General features: G+C 44.1%; 1 protein-coding gene across 1 annotated transcript in view; it reads left to right on the forward strand.

The window, feature by feature from the left end:
• The window catches only part of LOC106613827 (growth hormone-inducible transmembrane protein-like), a gene marked incomplete at its 5' end in the record, with an annotated part of 52,093 nt that extends 29,580 nt beyond the window's left edge, over positions 1 to 22,513 (forward strand). Inside the window, 5 exons of the mRNA XM_045713455.1 lie at positions 17,239 to 17,380; positions 18,043 to 18,151; positions 18,549 to 18,741; positions 19,688 to 19,858; positions 22,258 to 22,513. Of these exons, the coding sequence (XP_045569411.1) occupies positions 17,239 to 17,380; positions 18,043 to 18,151; positions 18,549 to 18,741; positions 19,688 to 19,858; positions 22,258 to 22,456 (814 nt within the window). The remainder of the gene's footprint in view (positions 1 to 17,238; positions 17,381 to 18,042; positions 18,152 to 18,548; positions 18,742 to 19,687; positions 19,859 to 22,257) is intronic.
• Between the last annotated feature and the right edge of the window lie 996 nt (positions 22,514 to 23,509).

A 23,509-nucleotide genomic window follows, 5' to 3' on the forward strand; every position in this document is an offset into this window, starting at 1 on the left:
CCATGGTAGTTGTGTGTGTGTGTGTGTGTTGTACTGGTATTATCCCATGGTAGTGTGTGTGTGTGTGTTGTACTGGTATTATCCCATGGTAGTGTGTGTGTGTTGTACTGGTATTATCCCATGGTAGTGTGTGTGTGTGTGTAGTGGTGTTATCCCATGTGTGTAGTGTGTGTGTGTTGTACTGGTATTATCCCATGGTAGTGTGTGTGTGTGTGTTTTACAGGTATTATCCCATGGTAGTGTGTGTGTGTTGTACTGGTATTATCCCATGGTAGTGTGTGTGTGTTGTACTGGTATTATCCCATGGTAGTGTGTGTGTGTGTGTGTTTACTGGTATTATCCCATGGTAGTGTGTGTGTGTTGTACTGGTATTATCCCATGGTAGTGTGTGTGGTGTGTGTGTGTGTTGTACTGGTATTATCCCATGGTGTGTGTGTGTGTGTGTTGTACTGGTATTATCCCATGGTAGTGTGTGTGTGTGTGTTGTGTGTGTTGTGGTGTGTGTGTGTGTTGTACTGGTATTATCCCATGGTAGTGTGTGTGTGTGTGTGTGTGTATTATCCCATGGTAGTGTGTGTGTGTGGAATCCTGGTGTGTGTGTGTTGTACTGGTATTATCCCATGGTAGTGTGTGTGTGTGTGTTGTACTGGTATTATCCCATGGTAGTGTGTGTGTGTGTGTGTGTACTGGTATTATCCCATGGTAGTGTGTGTGTGTGTGTTGTACTGGTATTATCCCATGGTAGTGGTGTGTGTGTGTTGTACTGGTATTATCCCATGGTAGGGGGTGTGTGTGTGTGTGTTGTACTGGTATTATCCCATGGTAGTGTGTGTGTGTGTGTGTGTTGTACTGGTATTATCCCATGGTAGTGTGTGTGTGTGTGTTGTACTGGTATTATCCCATGGTAGTGTGTGTGTGTGTTGTACTGGTATTATCCCATGGTAGTGTGTGTGTGTGTGTGTTGTACTGGTATTATCCCGTGTGTAGTGTGTGTGTGTGTGTGTGTGTGTGTGTTGTACTGGTATTATCCCATGGTAGTGTGTGTGTGTGTGTGTGTGTGTGTGTTGTACTGGTATTATCCCATGGTAGTGTGTGTGTGTGTTGTTGTACTGGTATTATCCCATGGTAGTGTGTGTGTGTGTTGTGGGTGTGTGTGTGTGTGTTGTACTGGTATTATCCCATGGTAGTGTGTGTGTGTGTTGTACTGGTATTATCCCATGGTAGTGTGTGTGTGTGTGTGTGTGTGTGTATTATCCCATGGTAGTGTGTGTGTGTGTGTGGGGTGTACTGGTATTATCCCATGGTAGTGTGTGTGTGTGTGTACTGGTATTATCCCATGGTAGTGTGTGTGTGTGTGTGTTGTACTGGTATTATCCCATGGTAGTGTGTGTGTGTGTGTGTTGTACTGGTATTATCCCATGGTAGTGTGTGTGTGTGTGTTGTACTGGTATTATCCCATGGTAGTGTGTGTGTGTGTGTGTGTTGTACTGGTATTATCCCATGGTAGTGTGTGTGTGTGTGTGTGTTATCCATGGTAGTGTGTGTGTGTTGTACTGGTATTATCCCATGGTAGTGTGTGTGTGTGTGTGTGTGTGTGTGTGTTGTACTGGTATTATCCCATGGTAGTGTGTGTGTGTGTGTGTGTGTGTGTGTTGTACTGGTATTATCCCATGGTAGTGTGTGTGTGTGTGTTGTACTGGTATTATCCCATGGTAGTGTGTGTGTGTGTGTGTGTGTTGTACTGGTATTATCCCATGGTAGTGTGTGTGTGTGTGTGTGTGTGTGTGTGTGTGTGTGTGTGTGTGTGTGTGTGTGTGTGTGTGTGTGTGTTGTACTGGTATTATCCCATGGTAGTGTGTGTGTGTGTGTGTGTGTGTGTTGTACTGGTATTATCCCATGGTAGTGTGTGTGTGTGTGTTGTACTGGTATTATCCCATGGTAGTGTGTGTGTGTGTGTGCTGGTATTATCCCATGGTATGTGTGTGTGTTGTGCTGGTATTATCCCATGGTAGTGTGTGTGTGTTGTACTGGTATTATCCCATGGTAGTGTGTGTGTGTGTACTGGTATTATGTCATGGTGTGTGTGTGTGTTGTACTGGTATTATCCCATGGTAGTGTGGTGTGTGTGTGTGTTGACTGGTATTATCCCATGGTAGTGTGTGTGGGTGTGTTGTACTGGTATTATCCCATGGTAGTGGTGTGTGTGTGTTGTACTGGTATTATCCCATGGTAGTGTGTGTGTGTGTGTTGTACTGGTATTATCCCATGGTAGTGTGTGTGTGTGTTTGTACTGGTATTATCCCATGGTAGTGTGTGTGTGTGTGTGTTGTACTGGTATTATCCCATGGTGTTGTGTGTGTATTGTACTGGTATCCCATGGTAGTGTGTGTATTGTACTGGTATTATCCCATGTGTGTGTGTGTGTTGTACTGGTATTATCCCATGGTAGTGTGTGTGTGTGTTGTACTGGTATTATCCCATGGTAGTGTGTGTGTGTGTTGTCTGGTATTATCCCATGGTAGTGTGTGTGTTGTAACTGGTATTTAGTAGTGTGTGTGTGTGTGTGTGCTGGTATTATCCCATGGTAGTGTGTGTGTGTGTGTTGTACTGGTATTATCCCATGGTAGTGTGTGTGTGTGTGTTGTATGGTATTACGTAGGTGTGTGTGTGTGTTGTACTGGTATTATCCCATGGTAGTGTGTGTGTGTGTGTGTGTGTTGTGGTAGTGTGTGTTGTACTGGTATTATCCATGTGTGTGTGTGTGTGTGTTGTAACTGGTATTATCCCATGGTAGTGTGTGTGTGTGTTGTCGGTATTATCCCATGGTAGGTGTGTGTGTGTGTGTGTTGTACTGGTATTATCCCATGGTAGTGTGTGTGTGTGTGTTGTACTGGTATTATCCCATGGTAGTGTGTGTGTGTGTTGTCTGGTATTATCCCATGTGTGTGTGTGTGTGTGTGTGTGTTGTACTGGTATTATCCCATGGTAGTGTGTGTGTGTGTGTTGTACTGGTATTATCCCATGGTAGTGTGTGTGTGTGTTGTACTGGTATTATCCCATGGTAGTGTGTGTGTGTTGTACTGGTATTATCCCATGGTAGTGTGTGTGTGTGTGTGTGTGTTGTACTGGTATTATCCCATGGTAGTGTGTGTGTGTGTGTTGTACTGGTATTATCCCATGGTAGTGTGTGTGTGTGTGTTGTTGGTAATCCATGGTAGTGTGTGTGTGTGTGTGTACGGTATTATCCCATGGTAGTGTGTGTGTGTGTGTGTGTGTGTCTGGTATTATATGTGTGTGTGTGTGTTGTACTGGTATTATCCCATGGTAGTGTGTGTGTGTTGTACTGGTATTATCCCATGGTAGTTTTGTGTGTGTGTGTTGTACTGGTATTATCCCATGGTAGTGTGTGTGTGTTGTACTGGTATTCCATGGTGTGTGTGTGTGTGTACTGGTATTATCCCATGGTAGTGTGTGTGTGTGTGTGTACTGGTATTATCCCATGGTAGTGGTGTGTGTGTGTTGTACTGGTATTATCCCATGGTAGTGTGTGTGTGTGTGTGTTGTACTGGTATTATCCCATGGTAGTGTGTGTGTGTGTGTGTGTGTACTGGTATTATCCCATGGTAGTGTGTGTGTGTTGTACTGGTATTATCCCATGGTAGTGTGTGTGTGTGTGTGTGTGTGTGTGTGTTGTACTGGTATTATCCCATGGTAGTGTGTGTGTGTGTGTGTGTGTTGTACTGGTATTATCCCATGGTAGTGTGTGTGTGTGTGTGTGTGTTGTACTGGTATTATCCCATGGTAGTGTGTGTGTGTGTGTGTACTGGTATTATCCCATGGTAGTGTGTGTGTGTGTGTGTGTTGTACTGGTATTATCCCATGGTAGTGTGTGTGTGTGTGTGTGTGTGTGTGTGTGTGTTGTACTGGTATTATCCCATGGTAGTGTGTGTGTGTGTGTGTGTGTGTGTAACTGGTATTATCCCATGGTAGTGGTGTGTGTGTGTTGTACTGGTATTATCCCATTGTGTGTGTGTGTGTGTTGTACTGGTATTATCCCATGGTAGTGTGTGTGTGTGTTGTACTGGTATTATCCCATGGTAGTGTGTGTGTGTGTGTGTGTGTTGTACTGGTATTATCCCATGGTAGTGTGTGTGTGTGTGTGTGTGTTGTACTGGTATTATCCCATGGTAGTGTGTGTGTGTGTGTGTACTGGTATTATCCCATGGTAGTGTGTGTGTTGTACTGGTATTATCCCATGGTAGTGTGTGTGTGTGTTGTACTGGTATTATCCCATGGTAGTGTGTGTGTGTGTGTGTGTGTTGTAATTGGTATTATCCCATGGTAGTGTGTGTGTGTGTGTGTGTACTGGTATTATCCCATGGTAGTGTGTGTGTGTGTTGTACTGGTATTATCCCATGGTAGTGTGTGTGTGTGTGTTGTACTGGTATTATCCCATGGTAGTGTGTGTGTGTGTGTGGACTGGTATTATCCCATGGTAGTGTGTGTGTGTAGTGTGTGGTGTCCCAGGTGTGTGTGTGTGTGTGTGTGTGTTGTACTGGTATTATCCCATGGTAGTGTGTGTGTGTGTTGTACTGGTATTATCCCATGGTAGTGTGTGTGTGTGTGTGTGTGTTGTACTGGTATTATCCCATGGTAGTGTGTGTGTGTGTGTTGTACTGGTATTATCCCATGGTAGTGTGTGTGTGTGGTTGTGTGTGTGTGTGTGTGTTGTACTGGTATTTTCCCATGGTAGTGTGTGTGTGTGTGTGTGTGTTGTACTGGTATTATCCCATGGTATGTGTGTGTGTGTGTTGTGTGTGTACTGGTATTATCCCATGGTAGTGTGTGTGTGTGTTGTAGTGTGTATGTGTCCCGTGTGTGTGTGTGTGTGTTGTACTGGTATTATCCCATGGTAGTGTGTGTGTGTGTGTGTGTGTGCGTTGTTGGTATTATCCATGGTAGTGTGTGTGTGTGTGTGTTGTACTGGTATTATCCCATGGTAGTGTGTGTGTTGTACTGGTATTATCCCATGGTAGTGTGTGTGTGTGTGTGTGTTGTACTGGTATTATCCCATGGTAGTGTGTGTGTGTTGTACTGGTATTATCCCATGGTAGTGTGTGTGTGTGTGTGTGTTGTACTGGTATTATCCCATGGTAGTGTGTGTGTGTGTGTACGGTATTATCCCATGGTAGTGTGTGTGTGTGTGTTGTACTGGTATTATCCCACTGGTGTGTGTGTGTGTGTGTGTGTGTGTGTGTGTGTGTGTGTGTGTGTGTGTTGTACTGGTATTATCCCATGGTAGTGTGTGTGTGTGTGTTGTACTGGTATTATCCCATGGTAGTGTGTGTGTGTGTGTTACTGGTATTATCCCATGGTAGTGTGTGTGTGTGTGTGTACTGGTATTATCCCATGGTTGTGTGTGTGTGTGTGTTGTACTGGTATTATCCCATGGTAGTGTGTGTGTGTGTGTGTGTGTGTGTGTGTGTGTACTGGTATTATCCCATGGTGTGTGTGTGTGTGTGTGTGTTGTACTGGTATTATCCCATGGTAGTGTGTGTGTGTGTGTTGTACTGGTATTATCCCATGGTAGTGTGTGTGTGTGTGTGTGTGTGTGTACTGGTATTATCCCATGGTAGTGTGTGTGTGTGTTGTACTGGTATTATCCCATGGTAGTGTGTGTGTGTGTTGTACTGGTATTATCCCATGGTAGTGTGTGTGTGTGTGTGTGTGTGTGTGTGTGTTGTACTGGTATTATCCCATGGTAGTGTGTGTGTGTGTGTTGTAACTGGTATTATCCCATGGTAGTGTGTGTGTGTGTGTGTGTGTTGACTGGTATTATCCCATGGTAGTGTGTGTGTGTGTGTGTGTACTGGTATTATCCCATGGTAGTGTGTGTGTGTGTGTGTGTGTGTGTGTTGTACTGGTATTATCCCATGGTAGTGTGTGTGTGTGTGTGTGTTGTACTGGTATTATCCCATGGTAGTGTGTGTGTGTGTGTGTACTGGTATTATCCCATGGTAGTGTGTGTGTGTGTGTGTTGTGTACTGGTATTATCCCATGGTAGTGTGTGTGTGTGTGTGTTGGTAGTGTGTGTGTGTGTGTTGTACTGGTATTATCCCATGGTAGTGTGTGTGTGTGTGTGTGGTGTTGTGTGTGTGTGTGTTGTACTGGTATTATCCCATGGTAGTGTGTGTGTGTGTGTGTTGTATTGGTATTATCCCAGGTGTGTGTGTGTGTGTGTGTGTGTGTGTTGTACTGGTATTATCCCATGGTAGTGTGTGTGTGTGTGTGTGTTGTACTGGTATTATCCCATGGTAGTGTGTGTGTGTGTGTTGTACTGGTATTATCCCATGGTAGTGTGTGTGTGTGTGTGTGTTGTACTGGTATTATCCCATGGTAGTGTGTGTGTGTGTGTGTGTTGTACTGGTATTATCCCATGGTAGTGTGTGTGTGTGTTGTACTGGTATTATCCCATGGTTGTGTGTGTGTGTGTGTGTGTGTGTGTGTGTGTGTTGTACTGGTATTATCCCATGGTAGTGTGTGTGTGTGTTGTGTACTGGTATTATCCCATGGTAGTGTGTGTGTGTGTGTGCTGGTATTATCCCATGGTAGGTGTGTGTGTGTGTTGTATTGGTATTATCCCATGGTAGTGTGTGTGTGTGTTGTACTGGTATTATCCCATGGTAGTGTGTGTGTGTGTGTGTTGTACTGGTATTATCCCATGGTAGTGTGTGTGTGTGTGTTGTACTGGTATTATCCCATGGTAGTGTGTGTGTGTGTGTGTTGTACTGGTATTATCCCATGGTAGTGTGTGTGTGTGTTGTACTGGTATTATCCCATGGTAGTGTGTGTGTGTGTTTTGTACTGGTATTATCCCATGGTAGTGTGTGTGTGTGTTGTACTGGTATTATCCCATGGTAGTGTGTGTGTTGTACTGGTATTATCCCATGGTAGTGTGTGTGTTGTACTGGTATTATCCCATGGTAGGGTGTGTGTGTGTGTTGTACTGGTATTATCCCATGGTATGTGTGTGTGTGTGTGTTGTACTGGTATTATCCCATGGTAGTGTGTGTGTGTGTTTGGTATTACGGTGTGTGTGTGTGTGTTGTACTGGTATTATCCCATGGTAGTTGTGTGTGTGTGTTGTACTGGTATTATCCCATGGTAGTGGTGTGTGTGTGTTGTACTGGTATTATCCCATGGTATGTGTGTGTGTGTGTGTGTGCTGTACTGGTATTATCCCATGGTAGTGTGTGTGTTGTACTGGTATTATCCCATGGTAGTGTGTGTGTGTTGTACTGGTATTATCCCATGGTAGTGTGTGTGTGTGTGTGTGACTGGTATTATCCCATGGTAGGTGTGTGTGTTGTACTGGTATTATCCCATGGTAGTGTGTGTGTGTGTGTGTGTGTACTGGTATTATCCCATGGTAGTGTGTGTGTGTGTTGTACTGGTATTATCCCATGGTAGTGTGTGTGTGTGTGTGTGTGTGTGTGTTGTACTGGTATTATCCCATGGTAGTGTGTGTGTGTGTGTGCTGGTATTATCCCATGGTAGTGTGTGTGTGTTGTACTGGTATTATCCCATGGTTGTGTGTGTGTGTGTGTGTGTGTGTGTGTGTTGTACTGGTATTATCCCATGGTAGTGTGTGTGTGTGTGTGTTGTACTGGTATTATCCCATGGTAGTGTGTGTGTGTGTGTGTGTTGTACTGGTATTATCCCATGGTAGTGTGTGTGTGTGTGTGTGTTATCCCATGGTAGTGTGTGTGTGTGTATTGTCCCATGGTAGGTGTGTGTGTGTGTGTGTGTGTTGTACTGGTATTATCCCATGGTAGTGTGTGTGTGTGTGTGTGTGTGTGTGTGTTGTACTGGTATTATCCCATGGTAGTGTGTGTGTGTGTGTGTGTGTGTACTGGTATTATCCCATGGTAGTGTGTGTGTGTTGTGTACTGGTATTATCCCATGGTAGTGTGTGTGTGTGTGTGTGTTGCCCTTGGTGTGTGTGTGTTGTACTGGTATTATCCCATGGTAGTGTGTGTGTGTGTGTGTTGTACTGGTATTATCCCATGGTAGTGTGTGTGTGTGTTGTACTGGTATTATCCCATGGTAGTGTGTGTGTGTGTGTACTGGTATTATCCCATGGTAGTGTGTGTGTGTTGTACTGGTATTATCCCATGGTATGTGTGTGTGTGTGTGTTGTACTGGTATTATCCCATGGTAGTGTGTGTGTGTGTGTACAGGTATTATCCCATGGTAGTGTGTGTGTGTGTGTGTTGTACTGGTATTATCCCATGGTAGTGTGTGTGTGTGTGTGTATGGGTGGTGTGTTGTACTGGTATTATCCCATGGTAGTGTGTGTGTGTGTGTGTGTGTGTGTGTGTATTATCCGGTGTGTGTGTGTGTGTGTTGTACTGGTATTATCCCATGGTAGGTGTGTGTGTGTGTTGTACTGGTATTATCCCATGGTAGTGTGTGTGTGTGTGTGTTGTACTGGTATTATCCCATGGTAGTGTGTGTGTGTGTGTGTTGTACTGGTATTATCCCATGGTAGTGTGTGTGTGTGTGTGTGTTGTACTGGTATTATCCCATGGTAGTGTGTGTGTGTGTGTTGTACTGGTATTATCCCATGGTGTGTGTGTGTGTGTGTACTGGTATTATCCCATGGTAGTGTGTGTGTGTGTGTGTGTACTGGTATTATCCCATGGTAGTGTGTGTGTGTTGTACTGGTATTATCCCATGGTAGGTGTGTGTGTGTGTGTGTGTGTGTGTGTGTTGTACTGGTATTATCCCATGGTAGTGTGTGTGTGTGTTGTACTGGTATTATCCCATGGTAGTGGTGTGTGTGTGTGTGTTGTACTGGTATTATCCCATGGTAGTGTGTGTGTGTGTGTGTGTGTTGTACTGGTATTATCCCATGGTAGTGTGTGTGTGTGTGTTGTACTGGTATTATCCCATGGTAGTGTGTGTGTGTGTGTACTGGTATTATCCCATGGTAGTGTGTGTGTGTGTTGTACTGGTATTATCCCATGGTAGTGTGTGTGTGTGTGTGTGGTGTACTGGTATTATCCCATGGTAGTGTGTGTGTGTGTGTGTTGTACTGTAACCCAGGTAGTGTGTGTGTGTGTGTGTTTGTACTGGTATTATCCCATGGTAGTGTGTGTGTGTGTGTGTGTGTGTGTGTTGTACTGGTATTATCCCATGGTAGTGTGTGTGTGTGTGTTGTACTGGTATTATCCCATGGTAGTGTGTGTGTGTGGTGTACTGGTATTATCCCATGGTAGTGTGTGTTGTTTGGCCATGTGTGTGTGTGTGTTGTACTGGTATTATCCCATGGTAGTGTGTGTGTGTGTGTTGTACTGGTATTATCCCATGGTAGTGTGTGTGTGTGTGTGTGTTGTACTGGTATTATCCCATGGTAGTGTGTGTGTGTTGTAATTGGTATTATCCCATGGTAGTGTGTGTGTGTGTGTTGTACTGGTATTATCCCATGGTAGTGTGTGTGTGTGTGTGTGTGTGTGTGTTGTACTGGTATTATCCCATGGTAGTGTGTGTGTGTGTTGTACTGGTATTACCCATGGTAGTGTGTGTGTGTGTTGTACTGGTATTATCCCATGGTAGTGTGTGTGTGTGTGTTGTGACTGGTATTATCCCATGGTAGTGTGTGTGTGTGTGTGTGTGTGTGTGTGTGTTGTACTGGTATTATCCCATGGTAGTGTGTGTGTGTGTGTGTACTGGTATTATCCCATGGTAGTGTGTGTGTGTGTGTGTGTGTGTGTGTGTGTGTGTGTGTGTTGTACTGGTATTATCCCATGGTAGTGTGTGTGTGTGTTGTACTGGTATTATCCCATGGTAGTGTGTGTGTGTGTGTGTACTGGTATTATCCCATGGTAGTGTGTGTGTGTGTGTTGTACTGGTACCTGTGTGTGTGTGTGCTGTTTGGTATGTGTGTGTGTGTGTGTGTGTGTGTTGTACTGGTATTATCCCATGGTAGTGTGTGTGTGTGTGTGTTGTACTGGTATTATCCCATGGTAGTGTGTGTGTGTGTTGTACTGGTATTATCCCATGGTAGTGTGTGTGTGTGTGTGTGTGTGTGTTGTACTGGTATTATCCCATGGTAGTGTGTGTGTTGTGACTGGTATTATCCCATGGTAGTGTGTGTGTGTGTGTGTACTGGTATTATCCCATGGTAGTGTGTGTGTGTGTGTGTGTGTACTGGTATTATCCCATGGTAGTGTGTGTGTGTGTGTGTGTGTGTTGTACTGGTATTATCCCATGGTAGTGTGTGTGTGTGTGTTGTACTGGTATTATCCCATGGTAGTGTGTGTGTGTGTTGTACTGGTATTATCCCATGGTAGTGTGTGTGTGTGTGTGTTGTACTGGTATTATCCCATGGTAGTGTGTGTGTGTGTGTGTTGTACTGGTATTATCCCATGGTAGTGTGTGTGTGTGTGTGTTGTACTGGTATTATCCCATGGTAGTGTGTGTGTGTGTGTGTGTTGTACTGGTATTATCCCATGGTAGTGTGTGTGTGTGTTGTACTGGTATTATCCCATGGTAGTGTGTGTGTGTGTGTGTGTGTGTGTTGTACTGGTATTATCCCATGGTAGTGTGTGTGTGTGTGTGTGTGTGTGTGTGTGTGTGTGTTGTACTGGTATTATCCCATGGTAGTGTGTGTGTGTGTGTTGTACTGGTATTATCCCATGGTGTGTGTGTGTGTGTGTGTGTTGTACTGGTATTATCATGGTGTGTGTGTGTGTGTTGTACTGGTATTATCCCATGGTATGTGGTGTGTGTGTGTGTGTGTGTGTGTGTGTGTGTTGTACTGGTATTATCCCATGGTAGTGTGTGTGTGTGTGTGTACTGGTATTATCCCATGGTAGTGTGTGTGTGTGTGTGTTGTACTGGTATTATCCCTGGTAGTGTGTGTGTGTGTGTGTGTGGTGTGTGTGTGTGTGTGTGTTGTACTGGTATTATCCCATGGTAGTGTGTGTGTGTGTGTGTGTGTACTGGTATTATCCCATGGTAGTGTGTGTGTGTGTTGTCTGGTATTATCCCATGGTAGTGTGTGTGTGTGTACTGGTATTATCCATGGGTGTGTGTGTGCTGGTTTGTCATGTGTGTGTGTGTGTGTTGTACTGGTATTATCCCATGGTAGTGTGTGTGTGTGTTGTACTGGTATTATCCCATGGTAGTGTGTGTGTGTGTGTGTGTACTGGTATTATCCCATGGTAGTGTGTGTGTGTGTGTGTGTTGTACTGGTATTATCCCATGGTGGTGTGTGTGTGTGTGTTGTACTGGTATTATCCCATGGTAGTGTGTGTGTGTGTGTGTACTGGTATTATCCCATGGTAGTGTGTGTGTGTGTGTGTGTGTGGTATGTGTGTGTGTGTGTGTGTTGTACTGGTATTATCCCATGGTAGTGTGGTTGTGTGTGTGTGTGTGTGTGTTGTACTGGTATTATCCCATGGTAGTGTGTGTGTGTGTGTCTGGTATTTTGTGTGTGTTGTACTGGTATTATCCCATGGTGTGTGTGTGTGTGTGTTGTACTGGTATTATCCCATGGTAGTGTGTGTGTGTGTGTGTGTGTGTTGTTCCATGGTATGTGTGTGTGTGTGTGTGTTGTACTGGTATTATCCCATGGTAGTGTGTGTGTGTGTGTGTGTGTTGTGGTGTGTGTGTTGTACTGGTATTATCCCATGGTAGTGTGTGTGTGTGTGTATGTGTGTTGTGTGTGTGTGTTGTACTGGTATTATCCCATGGTAGTGTGTGTGTGTGTGTGTGTGTGTGTGTTGTACTGGTATTATCCCATGGTAGTGTGTGTGTGTGTTGTACTGGTATTATCCCATGGTGTGTGTGTGTGTTGTACTGGTATTATCCCATGGTAGTGTGTGTGTGTGTACTGGTATTATCCCATGGTAGTGTGTGTTGTGTGTGTGTGTTGTACTGGTATTATCCCATGGTAGGGTGTGTGTGTGTTGTACTGGTATTATCCCATGGTAGTGTGTGTGTGTGTGTGTGGTTTCTGGTGTGTGTGTGTGTTGTACTGGTATTATCCCATGGTAGTGTGTGTGTGTGTGTGTGTGTTGTACTGGTATTATCCCATGGTAGTGTGTGTGTGTGTCTGGTATTATCCCATGGTAGTGTGTGTGTGTGTGTTGTACTGGTATTATCCCATGGTAGTGTGTGTGTGTGTGTGTGTATGTGTCCTGTAGTGTGTGTGTGTGTGTGTGTGTGTGTGTTGTACTGGTATTATCCCATGGTAGTGGTGTGTGTGTGTGTTGTACTGGTATTATCCCATGGTAGTGTGTGTGTGTGTGTGTACTGGTATGGTGTGTGTGTGTGTTGTACTGGTATTATCCCATGGTAGTGTGTGTGTGTGTGTGTGTGTGTGTGTGTGTGTTGTACTGGTATTATCCCATGGTAGTGTGTGTGTGTGTGTGTGTGTGTGTTGTACTGGTATTATCCCATGGTAGTGTGTGTGTGTGTGTGTGTGTGTTGTACTGGTATTATCCCATGGTAGTGTGTGTGTGTGTGTTGTACTGGTATTATCCCATGGTAGTGTGTGTGTGTGTGTGTGTGTTGTACTGGTATTATCCCATGGTAGTGTGTGTGTGTGTGTGTGTGTGTGTGTGTGTGTTGTGTGTGTGTGTGTGTGTGTGTGTGTTGTACTGGTATTATCCCATGGTTGTGTGTGTGTGTGTGTGTGTGTTGTACTGGTATTATCCCATGGTAGTGTGTGTGTGTGTGTGTGTGTGTTGTACTGGTATTATCCCATGGTATGTGTGTGTGTGTGTGTTGTACTGGTATTATCCCATGGTAGTGTGTGTGTGTGTGTGTTGTACTGGTATTATCCCATGGTAGTGTGTGTGTGTGTGTGTTGTACTGGTATTATCCCATGGTAGTGTGTGTGTGTGTGTGTGTTGTACTGGTATTATCCCATGGTAGTGTGTGTGTGTGTGTGTGTGTGTTGGTATTATCCCATGGTAGTGTGTGTGTGTGTGGTGTGTGTACTGGTATTATCCCATGGTAGTGTGTGTGTGTGTTGTACTGGTATTATCCCATGGTAGTGTGTGTGTGTGTGTGTGTGTGTACTGGTATTATCCCATGGTAGTGTGTGTGTGTGTGTGTGTTGTACTGGTATTATCCCATGGTAGTGTGTGTGTGTGTGTGGTTATCATGGTGTGTGTGTGTGTTGTACTGGTATTATCCCATGGTAGTGTGTGTGTGTGTGTGTGTGTGTGTGTGTGTGTGTGTGTACTGGTATTATCCCATGGTAGTGTGTGTGTGTGTGTGTGTGTGTGTGACCATGGTAGTGTGTGTGTGTGTGTGTACTGTATCCATGGTGTGTGTGTGTGTGTTGTACTGGTATTATCCCATGGTAGTGTGTGTGTGTGTGTGTGTATGTGGTGTGTGTGTGTGTTGTACTGGTATTATCCCATGGTAAGTGGTGTGTGTGTGTTGTACTGGTATTATCCCATGGTAGTGTGTGTGTGTGTGTGTGTGTATTGGTATTATCCCATGGTAGTGTGTGTGTGTTGTACTGGTATTATCCCATGGTAGTGTGTGTGTGTTGTACTGGTATTATCCCATGGTAGTGTGTGTGTGTGTGTTGTACTGGTATTATCCCATGGTAGTGTGTGTGTGTGTTGTACTGGTATTATCCCATGGTAGTGTGTGTGTGTGTTGTACTTGTCGTGGTGTGTGTGTGTTGTAACTGGTATTATCCCATGGTAGTGTGTGTGTGTGTGTGTGTGTACTGGTATTATCCCATGGTAGTGTGTGTGTGTGTTGTACTGGTATTATCCCATGGTAGTGTGTGTGTGTGTTGTACTGGTATTATCCCATGGTAGTGTGTGTGTGTGTGTACTGGTATTATCCCATGGTAGTGTGTGTGTGTGTGTGTGACTGGTATTATCCCATGGTAGTGTGTGTGTGTGTGTGTGTGTGTGTGTGTTGTACTGGTATTATCCCATGGTAGTGTGTGTGTGTGTGTACTGGTAATATCCCGGTGTGTGTGTGTGTGTGTGTGTGTTGTACTGGTATTATCCCATGGTAGTGTGTGTGTGTGTGTGTGGTGTGTGTGTGTGTGTGTGTGTGTGTGTGTGTGTGTCTGGTATTATCCCATGGTAGTGTGTGTGTGTGTGTGTTGGTGTCTGTGTGTGTGTGTGTGTGTGTGTTGTACTGGTATTATCCCATGGTATGTGTGTGTGTGTGTGTGTGTGTGTGTTGTACTGGTATTATCCCATGGTAGTGTGTGTGTGTGTGTGTGTGTGTGTTGTACTGGTATTATCCCATGGTAGTGTGTGTGTGTGTGTGTGTGTGTGTGTGTGTGTGTGTGTGTGTGTGTGTGTGTGTTGTACTGGTATTATCCCATGGTTAGTGTGTGTGTGTGTGTGTGTGTGTGGTGTCTGGTATTATCCCATGGTTAGTGTGTGTGTGTGTGTGTGTGTGTGTGTGTTGGTATTATCCATGGTAGTGTGTGTGTGTGTGTGTGTGTGTGTTGTATGGTGTTATCCCATGGTGTGTGTGTGTGTGTGTTGTTCTGGTATTATCCCATGGTAGTGTGTGTGTGTGTGTGTGTGTTGTACTGGTATTATCCCATGGTAGTGTGTGTGTGTGTGTGTGTGTGTTGTACTGGTATTATCCCATGGTAGTGTGTGTGTGTGTGTGTGTGTGTTGTACTGGTATTATCCCATGGTAGGTGTGTGTGTGTGTGTGTGTGTGTGTGTGTTGTACGGTATTATCCCATGGTAGTGTGTGTGTGTGTGTGTGTGTGTTGTACTGGTATTATCCCATGGTAGTGTGTGTGTGTGTGTGTGTTGTACTGGTATTATCCCATGGTAGTGTGTGTGTGTGTGTGTGTACTGGTATTATCCCATGGTAGGTGTGTGTGTGTGTGTGTGTGTTGTACTGGTATTATCCCATGGTAGTGTGTGTGTGTGTTGTATCTGGTATTATCCCATGGTAGGTGTGTGTGTGTTGTACTGGTATTATCCCATGGTGTGTGTGTGTGTGTTGTACTGGTATTATCCCATGGTAGTGGTGTGTGTGTGTGTTGTACTGGTATTATCCCATGGTAGTGTGTGTGTGTGTTGTACTGGTATTATCCCATGGTAGTGTGTGTGTGTGTGTTGTACTGGTATTATCCCATGGTAGGTGTGTGTGTGTTGTACTGGTATTATCCCATGGTAGTGTGTGTGTGTTGTACTGGTATTATCCCATGGTAGTGTGTGTGTGTTGTAGTTGGTGTGTGTGTGTGTGTGTAGTGGTATTCATGGTGTGTGTGTGTGTTGTACTGGTATTATCCCATGGTAGTGTGTGTGTGTTGTACTGGTATTATCCCATGGTAGTGTGTGTGTGTGTGTGTGTGTGTGTGTGTGTGTGTGTGTGTGTGGGTGGTGTACTGGTATTATCCCATGGTAGTGTGTGTGTGTGTGTGTGTGTGTGTGGTTTTGTACTGGTATTATCCCATGGTAGAGTGTGTTTTTTGTGTGTGTGTGTGTGTTGTACTGGTATTATCCCATGGTAGTGTGTGTGTGTGTGTGTGTGTGTGTGTGTGTGTGTGGGGGGTGGGTGTGGTGTACTGGTATTATCCCATGGTGAGTGTGTGTGTGTGTGTGTTGTACTGGTATTATCCCATGGTAGTGTGTGTGTGTGTGTGTGTGTGTGTGTGTGTGTGTTCTGCCATGGTAGGTGTGTGTGTGTGTTGTACTGGTATTATCCCATGGAGGTGTGTGTGGTGTGTGTGTGTTGTTGTACTGGTATTATCCCATGGTAGTGTGTGTGTGTGTTGTACTGGTATTATCCCATGGTAGTGTGTGTGTGTGTGTGTTGTACTGGTATTATCCCATGGTAGTGGTGTGTGTGTGTTGTACTGGTATTATCCCATGGTAGTGTGTGTGTGTGTTGTACTGGTATTATCCCATGGTAGTGTGTGTGTGTGTGTTGTACTGTTATTATCCCATGGTAGTGTGTGTGTGTGTGTTGTACTGGTATTATCCCATGGTAGTGTGTGTGTGTGTTGTACTGGTATTATCCCATGGTAGTGTGTGTGTGTGTTGTACTGGTATTATCCCATGGTAGTGTGTGTGTGTGTGTGTGTGTTGTACTGGTATTATCCCATGGTAGTGTGTGTGTGTGTGTGTGTGTGTGTGTGTGTGTGTGTGTGTTGTACTGGTATTATCCCATGGTAGTGTGTGTGTGTGTGTGTGTGTGTGTGTGTGTGCGGTGGTGTGTGTGTGTGTGTGTGTGTGTGTGTGTTGTACTGGTATTATCCCATGGTAGTGTGTGTGTGTGTGTGTGTGTGTGTGTGTTGTACTGGTATTATCCCATGGTAGGTGTGTGTGTGTTGTACTGGTATTATCCCATGGTAGTGTGTGTGTGTTGTACTGGTATTATCCCATGGTTGTGTGTGTGTGTGTGTGTGTGTGTGTGTGTGTGTGTGTGTGTTGTACTGGTATTATCAAATGGTAGTGTGTGTGTGTGTGTGTGTGTGTGTGTGTGTGTGTGTGTGTGTTGTACTGGTATTATCAAATGGTAGTGTGTGTGTGTGTTGTACTGGTATTATCAAATGGTAGTGTGTGTGTGTGTGTGTTGTACTGGTATTATCCCATGGTAGTGTGTGTGTGTGTGTGTGTGTTGTACTGGTATTATCCCATGGTAGTGTGTGTGTTGTACTGGTATTATCCCATGGTAGTGTGTGTGTTGTACTGGTATTATCCCATGGTAGTGTGTGTGTGTGTACTGGTATTATCCCATGGTAGTGTGTGTGTGTGTGTGTGTGTGTGTGTTGTACTGGTATTATCCCATGGTAGTGTGTGTGTGTGTGTGTGTGTGTGTGTGTTGTACTGGTATTATCCCATGGTAGTGTGTGTGTGTTGTCCCATGGTAGTGTGTGTGTTGTACTGGTGTTGTCCCATGGTAGTGTGTGTTGTACTGGTATTATCCCATGAAGTTACAGTGGTTTACCAATTCAACTGGTATCAGGTACATGTGTCATTGTTATTACTGCAGCTATTTCTGTGTAGTTCTATGGGTTTCTCATAACTCAAAGGAAAGTGTTACTTTATCTGTGTCCCAAATGGCACCCTATTCTCTACAGAGTGCACTCCACCAGAGCCCTAATGTGTCCTGGTTGAGTATAGTGCCTTATGTTGGGAACAGGGTGCCTATTGTGCAGGTATATCAACACGTGTTGTCCTCTGTAAATGTTTATTTTCCCTGTGTCTCTGGCCCCAGTATCTGGCCCCAGTACGTGAAGGACAGGATCCACTCCACCTACATGTACTTTGCAGGCAGTGTGGGGATGACCGCTCTGTCGGCTGTAGCCGCCAGCAGGACCCCAGCCCTCATGGGTGTCATGATGAGAGGATCCTGGCTGGTAATTCACATTTGAATGTTTCACCTGGATTTAACCAGTCAAGGCGGCTTGTTTTAAAAGGTAGATTCAGCTAAATGACGTTGTCACGAGCAGCACCGCAGATATTGAGATGAGTGAGATGCAAGACTTCACTCTCACACAGTTACACAAAGATCTGCCATTTGCATAGATTTAGCTTTATGCTGTTACAGCGAGGTAGACAAGGGACCAAAACAGCAGAGAAGCTGTTACAGCGAGGTAGACAAGGGACCAAAACAGCAGAGAAGCTGTTACAGCGAGGTAGACAAGGGACCAAAACAGTGGGGAAGTTGAGGCTCACACTTCAACGCTTTAGTTGTTGTGGAAATTGACTCACTATGCTGTTCACTTTCTGCATCTACGTCATATCGCTGAGTTTACCTTCAAAGAAATATTAGTATTTACGATGACTGTTGCCACTGGGCCAGTGACTAATGACTAAAAGTATATCTGCATCCACTGAATGTTATTAACCCTTAAAGGAGAGTAGTGGTTTGAGGGCCCACCTAACCTCATTGTTTTGTGTTGATACATCTGGTGCTGATTTTCAAACCATTGTGTATGATTTCCAGACACTTTTCAATAGCCACTGTGGGTATTTTTTTGTTGTTAAAATAATAGACATTTGTCTTTTTTTTCACCAGGCTATTGGAGCTACCTTTGCAGCCATGATTGGAGCAGGCATGCTGGTCAGATCTATCTCTTATGACCAGAGCCCAGGAGCCAAACATCTAGCCTGGATGCTACATGCAGGTGTTGGACTGCTTTACCTTCTCACTTTACCAAGCATTTGTCAATTAAACGTCCTACTTGCTTGTTTTCACCACTAGAGGGCAGTACTATAAAGGTTCAGAATACCCTCACTATGCAGCAGCAGTCGACTTGAATGGAACAGGGTTTTCTAGTACTTACCACACTGGTGCTGTGACTGTTAAATACCAGATCTGTTTCCTTTAAATAGAACATCTTGTGAGATTATTTATATATATATATATATATATATATATATATAACCTCTTTATTTGGACCTCAGATGATTAAATAGCCGTGTAGCTAAAATCTGGTGCTTTTTTCATGTTTGATGTATGTACATGGTCCCTTTTAAACTAACCTAGTAAATAAATCAATCCATTTCTCCCTGTGTTTCCAGGTGTGATGGGAGCGGTCATAGCCCCCATGACTCTGCTAGGTGGGCCCCTGATGATGAGGGCAGCCTGGTACACAGCGGGCATTGTGGGGGGTCTGTCCACCGTGGCCATGTGTGCCCCCAGTGAGAAGTTCCTCAACATGGGAGGACCCCTGGCGGTGGGATTCGGAGTCGTCTTCGCCTCCTCCATCGGTCAGTATCTTTAGATCAATATCCCTGGCTGTGGGTTTCAGTGGTCTCCACCACCTCCATCGGTTAGTATCTTTAGATCAATATCCCTGGCTGGTGGTCTCCACCACCTCCATCTGTTAGTATCTTTAGATCAATATCCCCTGGCTGTGGTCTCCACCACCTCCATCGGTTAGTATCTTTAGATCAATATCCCTGGCTGTGGGTTCAGTGGTCTCCACCACCTCCATCGGTTAGTATCTTTAGATCAATATCCCTGGCTGTGGTCTCCACCACCTCCATCTGTTAGTATCTTTAGATCAATATCCCTGGCTGTGGGTTTCAGTGGTCTCCACCACCTCCATCGGTTAGTATCTTTAGATAAATATCCCTGGCTGTGGTCTCCACCACCTCCATCTGTTAGTATCTTTAGATCAATATCCCTGGCTGTGGGTTTCAGTGGTCTCCACCACCTCCATCGGTTAGTATCTTTAGATAAATATCCCTGGCTGTGGTCTCCACCACCTCCATCGGTTAGTATCTTTAGATCAATATCCCTGGCTGTGGGTTTCAGTGGTCTCCACCACCTCCATCTGTTAGTAGGCATTTCTTCACAATCTGTTTTATTATGGTCCAATTCACAAAGGAACATAAAATGCAGGGATGTAAACATCATACTTTTAGGGGACAACTAAATGGTTATTGCCTTTTTAAGTGTTTATCAATGAAAAACAACATGGTAGACAGACATCAATGAAGTCTATTGAACCATAACCTTTTGTTCCATCAAACCCAGTAAATTGTTAGTGGAGTATTCAAGATACCAGTGTGCTGGAGTTTCTTCTTTTCAAATAGTATTATTTAGGATTTGGCTCTCTGGTGACAAACACCCTTGACACATATCTCCTCAGTTATTAATTGAACTTGAGGACATGGTATTAATACAATGTCCTCTCCACTCTCTCTGTCCCCAGGCTCAATGTTCCTGCCCCTACCTCAGCGATGGGAGCAGGCCTGTACTCCATCGCTATCTACGGAGGTCTGGTCCTCTTCAGCATGTTCCTGCTCTACGACACCCAGAAGGTCATCAAGAGGGCGGAGACGCACCCCATGTACGGGATGCAGAAATACGACCCCATCAACTCGTAAGTGACGTCTGCAGAGTAATCATTACTGCTATGTCTGATTTCTGTACCTTACTGTTTAAACAGATATAAAGAGAACTAGTCCAGTTCTGTACCTTACTGTTTAAACAGATATAAAGAGAACTAGTCCAGTTCTGTACCTTACTGTTTAAACAGATATAAAGAGAACTAGTCCAGTTCTGTACCTTACTGTTTAAACAGATATAAAGAGAACTAGTCCAGTTCTGTACCTTACTGTTTAAACAGATATAAAGAGAACTAGTCCAGTTCTGTACCTTACTGTTTAAACAGATATAAAGAGAACTAGTCCAGTTCTGTACCTTACTGTTTAAACAGATATAAAGAGAACTAGTCCAGTTCTGTATCCTACTGTTTAAACAGATGGTCATCTAGTCCATTTATCCTGTTTATTTTGTATTTCTTTGTCCTGCTTTGATATATATTGAACAAAAATATAAACGCAACATGTAAAGTGTTGGTCCCATGTTTCATGAGCTGAAATAGAAGAGCCCCAACATTTTCTATATGTACAAAAAGCTTATTACTCTAAAATGTTGTGCACAAATTTGTTTACGTCCCTTTCGTGAGCGTTTCTCCTTTGCCAAGATAATCCATCCACCTGACACGTGTGGCAATATCAAGAACCTTGTGCTGGGGACAATAAAAACCACTCTAAAATGTGCAGTTTTGTCACACAACACAATGCCACAGATGTCTCAAGTTTTGAGGGAGTGTGCATTTGGCATAGTGACTGCAGTAATGTACATTCAAGCTGTTGCCAGATAATTGAATGTTAATTTCTCTACCATAAGCCCCCTCAAATGTTGTTGGCAGTACGTCCAACCGGAGACCACATGTACCACGCTAGCCCAGGACCTCCACATCCGGCTTCTTCACCTGCGGGATCGTCTGAGACCAGCCACCCGGGAAGCTGGGTTTGCACAACCGAAGAATTTCTGCACAAACTGTCAGAAACCGTCCCAGGGAAGCTCATCTGTGTGCTCGTCGTCTTCACCAGGGTCTTGACCTGACTGCAGTTCGGCATCATAACTGACTTCAGAGTGCAAAATGCTCACTTCGATGGCCACTGGTACGCTGGAGAAATGTGCTCTTCACCGATGAATCCCGGTTTCAACTACCGGGCAGATGGCGGGCAGCATGTATGGCGTCGGGTGGGTGAGCGCGGTTTGCAAATGCCAACATTGTGAACAGAGTGCCCCATGGTGGCAGTGGGGTTGTGGTATGTGTAGGCATACGCTACGGACAACAAACACAATTGCGTTTTATCGATGGCAATTTGAATGCGCAGAGATGCCATTACGAGATCCTGAGGCTCATTGTCGTTCCATTCATCCGTCGCCATCGCCTCATGTTTCAGCATGATAATGCATGGACCCATGTCACAAGGATCTGTACGCAATTCCTGGAAGCTGAAAATGTCCCATGGCCTGCATACTCACCAGACATGTCACCCATTGAGCATGTTTGGAATGCTCTGGATCAACATGTACGACAGCGTGTTTGTTCCCGCCAATATCCAGGAACTTCGCACATCCATTGAAGAGGAGTGGGACACCATTCCACAGGCCACAATCAACAGCCTGACCAACTCTATGTGAAGGAGATGTCGCGCTGGATGAGGCAAATGGTGGTCACACCAGATACTGACAGGTTTTCTGATCCACGCCACTACCTTTTTATTAAGGTATCTCGTGACCAACAGATGCATATCTGTATTCCCAGTCATGTGAAATCCATAGATTTGGGACTAATGAATTTATTTCTATTGACTGATTTCCTCATATGAACTGTAACTCATGAACTGTAACTCATATGAACCTGTTTATATTTTTGTTCAGTGTAGAATACCGTCATGATGCAGTATAATACTGTCAATACTGTCACGATGCAGTATAATACTGTCACGATGCAGTATAATACTGTCACGATGCAGTATAATACTGTCAATACCGCACACGATGCAGTATAATGTCCTACTATGCTAATTACCATTGTTTCAGTATGATATTGTACTAAATACCATTGATACAGTACAATACTGTCAATACCGTCATGATGCAGTATAATATACTAAATACCATTGATACAGTATGTCCTACTATGCTAATTACCATTATGTTTCAGTATGATATTATACTAAATTCCATTGATACAGTATAATTCTGGCCTACTAGACAGAATGCTGGCCTACTGGTGTTTATCCTCTCTTATATGGTGATATGAAACTGGCAGTTGGTGTTATCATGTCTTGTATGGTGATTATCCTGTCTTGTACGGTGATAAGAAACTGACTGTTGGTGCTTTGTGGTGATTATCCTGTCTTGTACGGTGATGATAAACTGACGGTTGGTGCTTTGTGGTGTTATCCTGTCTTGTAGGTGCATGGGGATCTACATGGACACTCTGAACATCTTCATGAGGATGGTGATGATTCTGTCCGCGCGGAAACAGAAAGAAATAGAGACCTTCCAGTCTGACTTTACATCCACGTTAAACCTTCAAACTTCCAGAGTTGAACAACAACTATATGTTCTACAATTAGCACCATACACCAGCTGTTACATACTATTAGTTTGAAAACTTATTTTCAACTGACACAATAATAAATGTGTTGCTTTTGTGTGAAGAAGAGGATTGCAATTTCCTAGAGCATATTTCCACTCATCCAAGTAAAGAAGACAACTTGCTCTGTTCTATATTCAGAATGTTTAAAAAATATGCTTTTGTCTTGATTCGCGGGAGGCATGTTTTGGTTTCGAGTCAGGATTGTTCATGGGGATATCTGTCAACATCACAGATCGCCTCAGTCTCCTTCTCTAATTGTTCCTTTATATTTATTTCCACTTTGAGGTGGGTGTTCCCATTCCTGACAAGCAAGACAAAGATGGGCAAACATCAGATATTTATATCATCCCTCAGCCTTGTACTTCTTCTAGCCTCCACACATACAATACGTGTGACTGTGTGCTTAACTCCCTTGACAGAGACTGAACTTGATGTGTTGTATAGGGCCGAGCCTTGGAGCAGTGGTGCTTTGACATGTGGTTTCTGTTAGAATTAAAGTGATCCACGCTGTTCTGGTATCATTCAATAAAGTGAAAGAACACAGTTGGTGTATTTATGTTGAGCTATTTCATGAAAACAATTGGACATTTTGGGAGCATATTGATCAGTGTTATTCACTGAATAATTTGTGTGATACTGTCGAGGCCTCGTCTTGACTGTTTTCAGTAACATCTTGGTCAGGAGAATCTCCACTATGTAACAGTACGAGGAAAATAATATCACCTTTATTCACCATTTCACATATACCAGGGGAGGAAAGCCCTTCTGGATAAAGATCACTGACAGGAGGAAAGCCCTTCTGGATAAAGATCACTGACAGGAGGAAAGCCCTTCTGGATAAAGATCACTGACAGGAGGAAAGCCCTTCTGGATAAAGATCACTGACAGGAGGAAAGCCTAACCTGTCTGGATAAAGATCACTGACAGGTGGAAAGCCCTTCTGGATAAAGATCACTGACAGGTGGAAAGCCCTTCTGGATAAAGATCACTGACAGGAAGAAAGCCTAACCTTTCTGGATAAAGATCACTGACAGGAGGAAAGCCTAACCTTTCTGGATAAAGATC

This window comes from Salmo salar, unplaced genomic scaffold, assembly GCF_905237065.1.
Source record: "Salmo salar unplaced genomic scaffold, Ssal_v3.1, whole genome shotgun sequence".
NCBI lineage: Eukaryota > Metazoa > Chordata > Actinopteri > Salmoniformes > Salmonidae > Salmo > Salmo salar.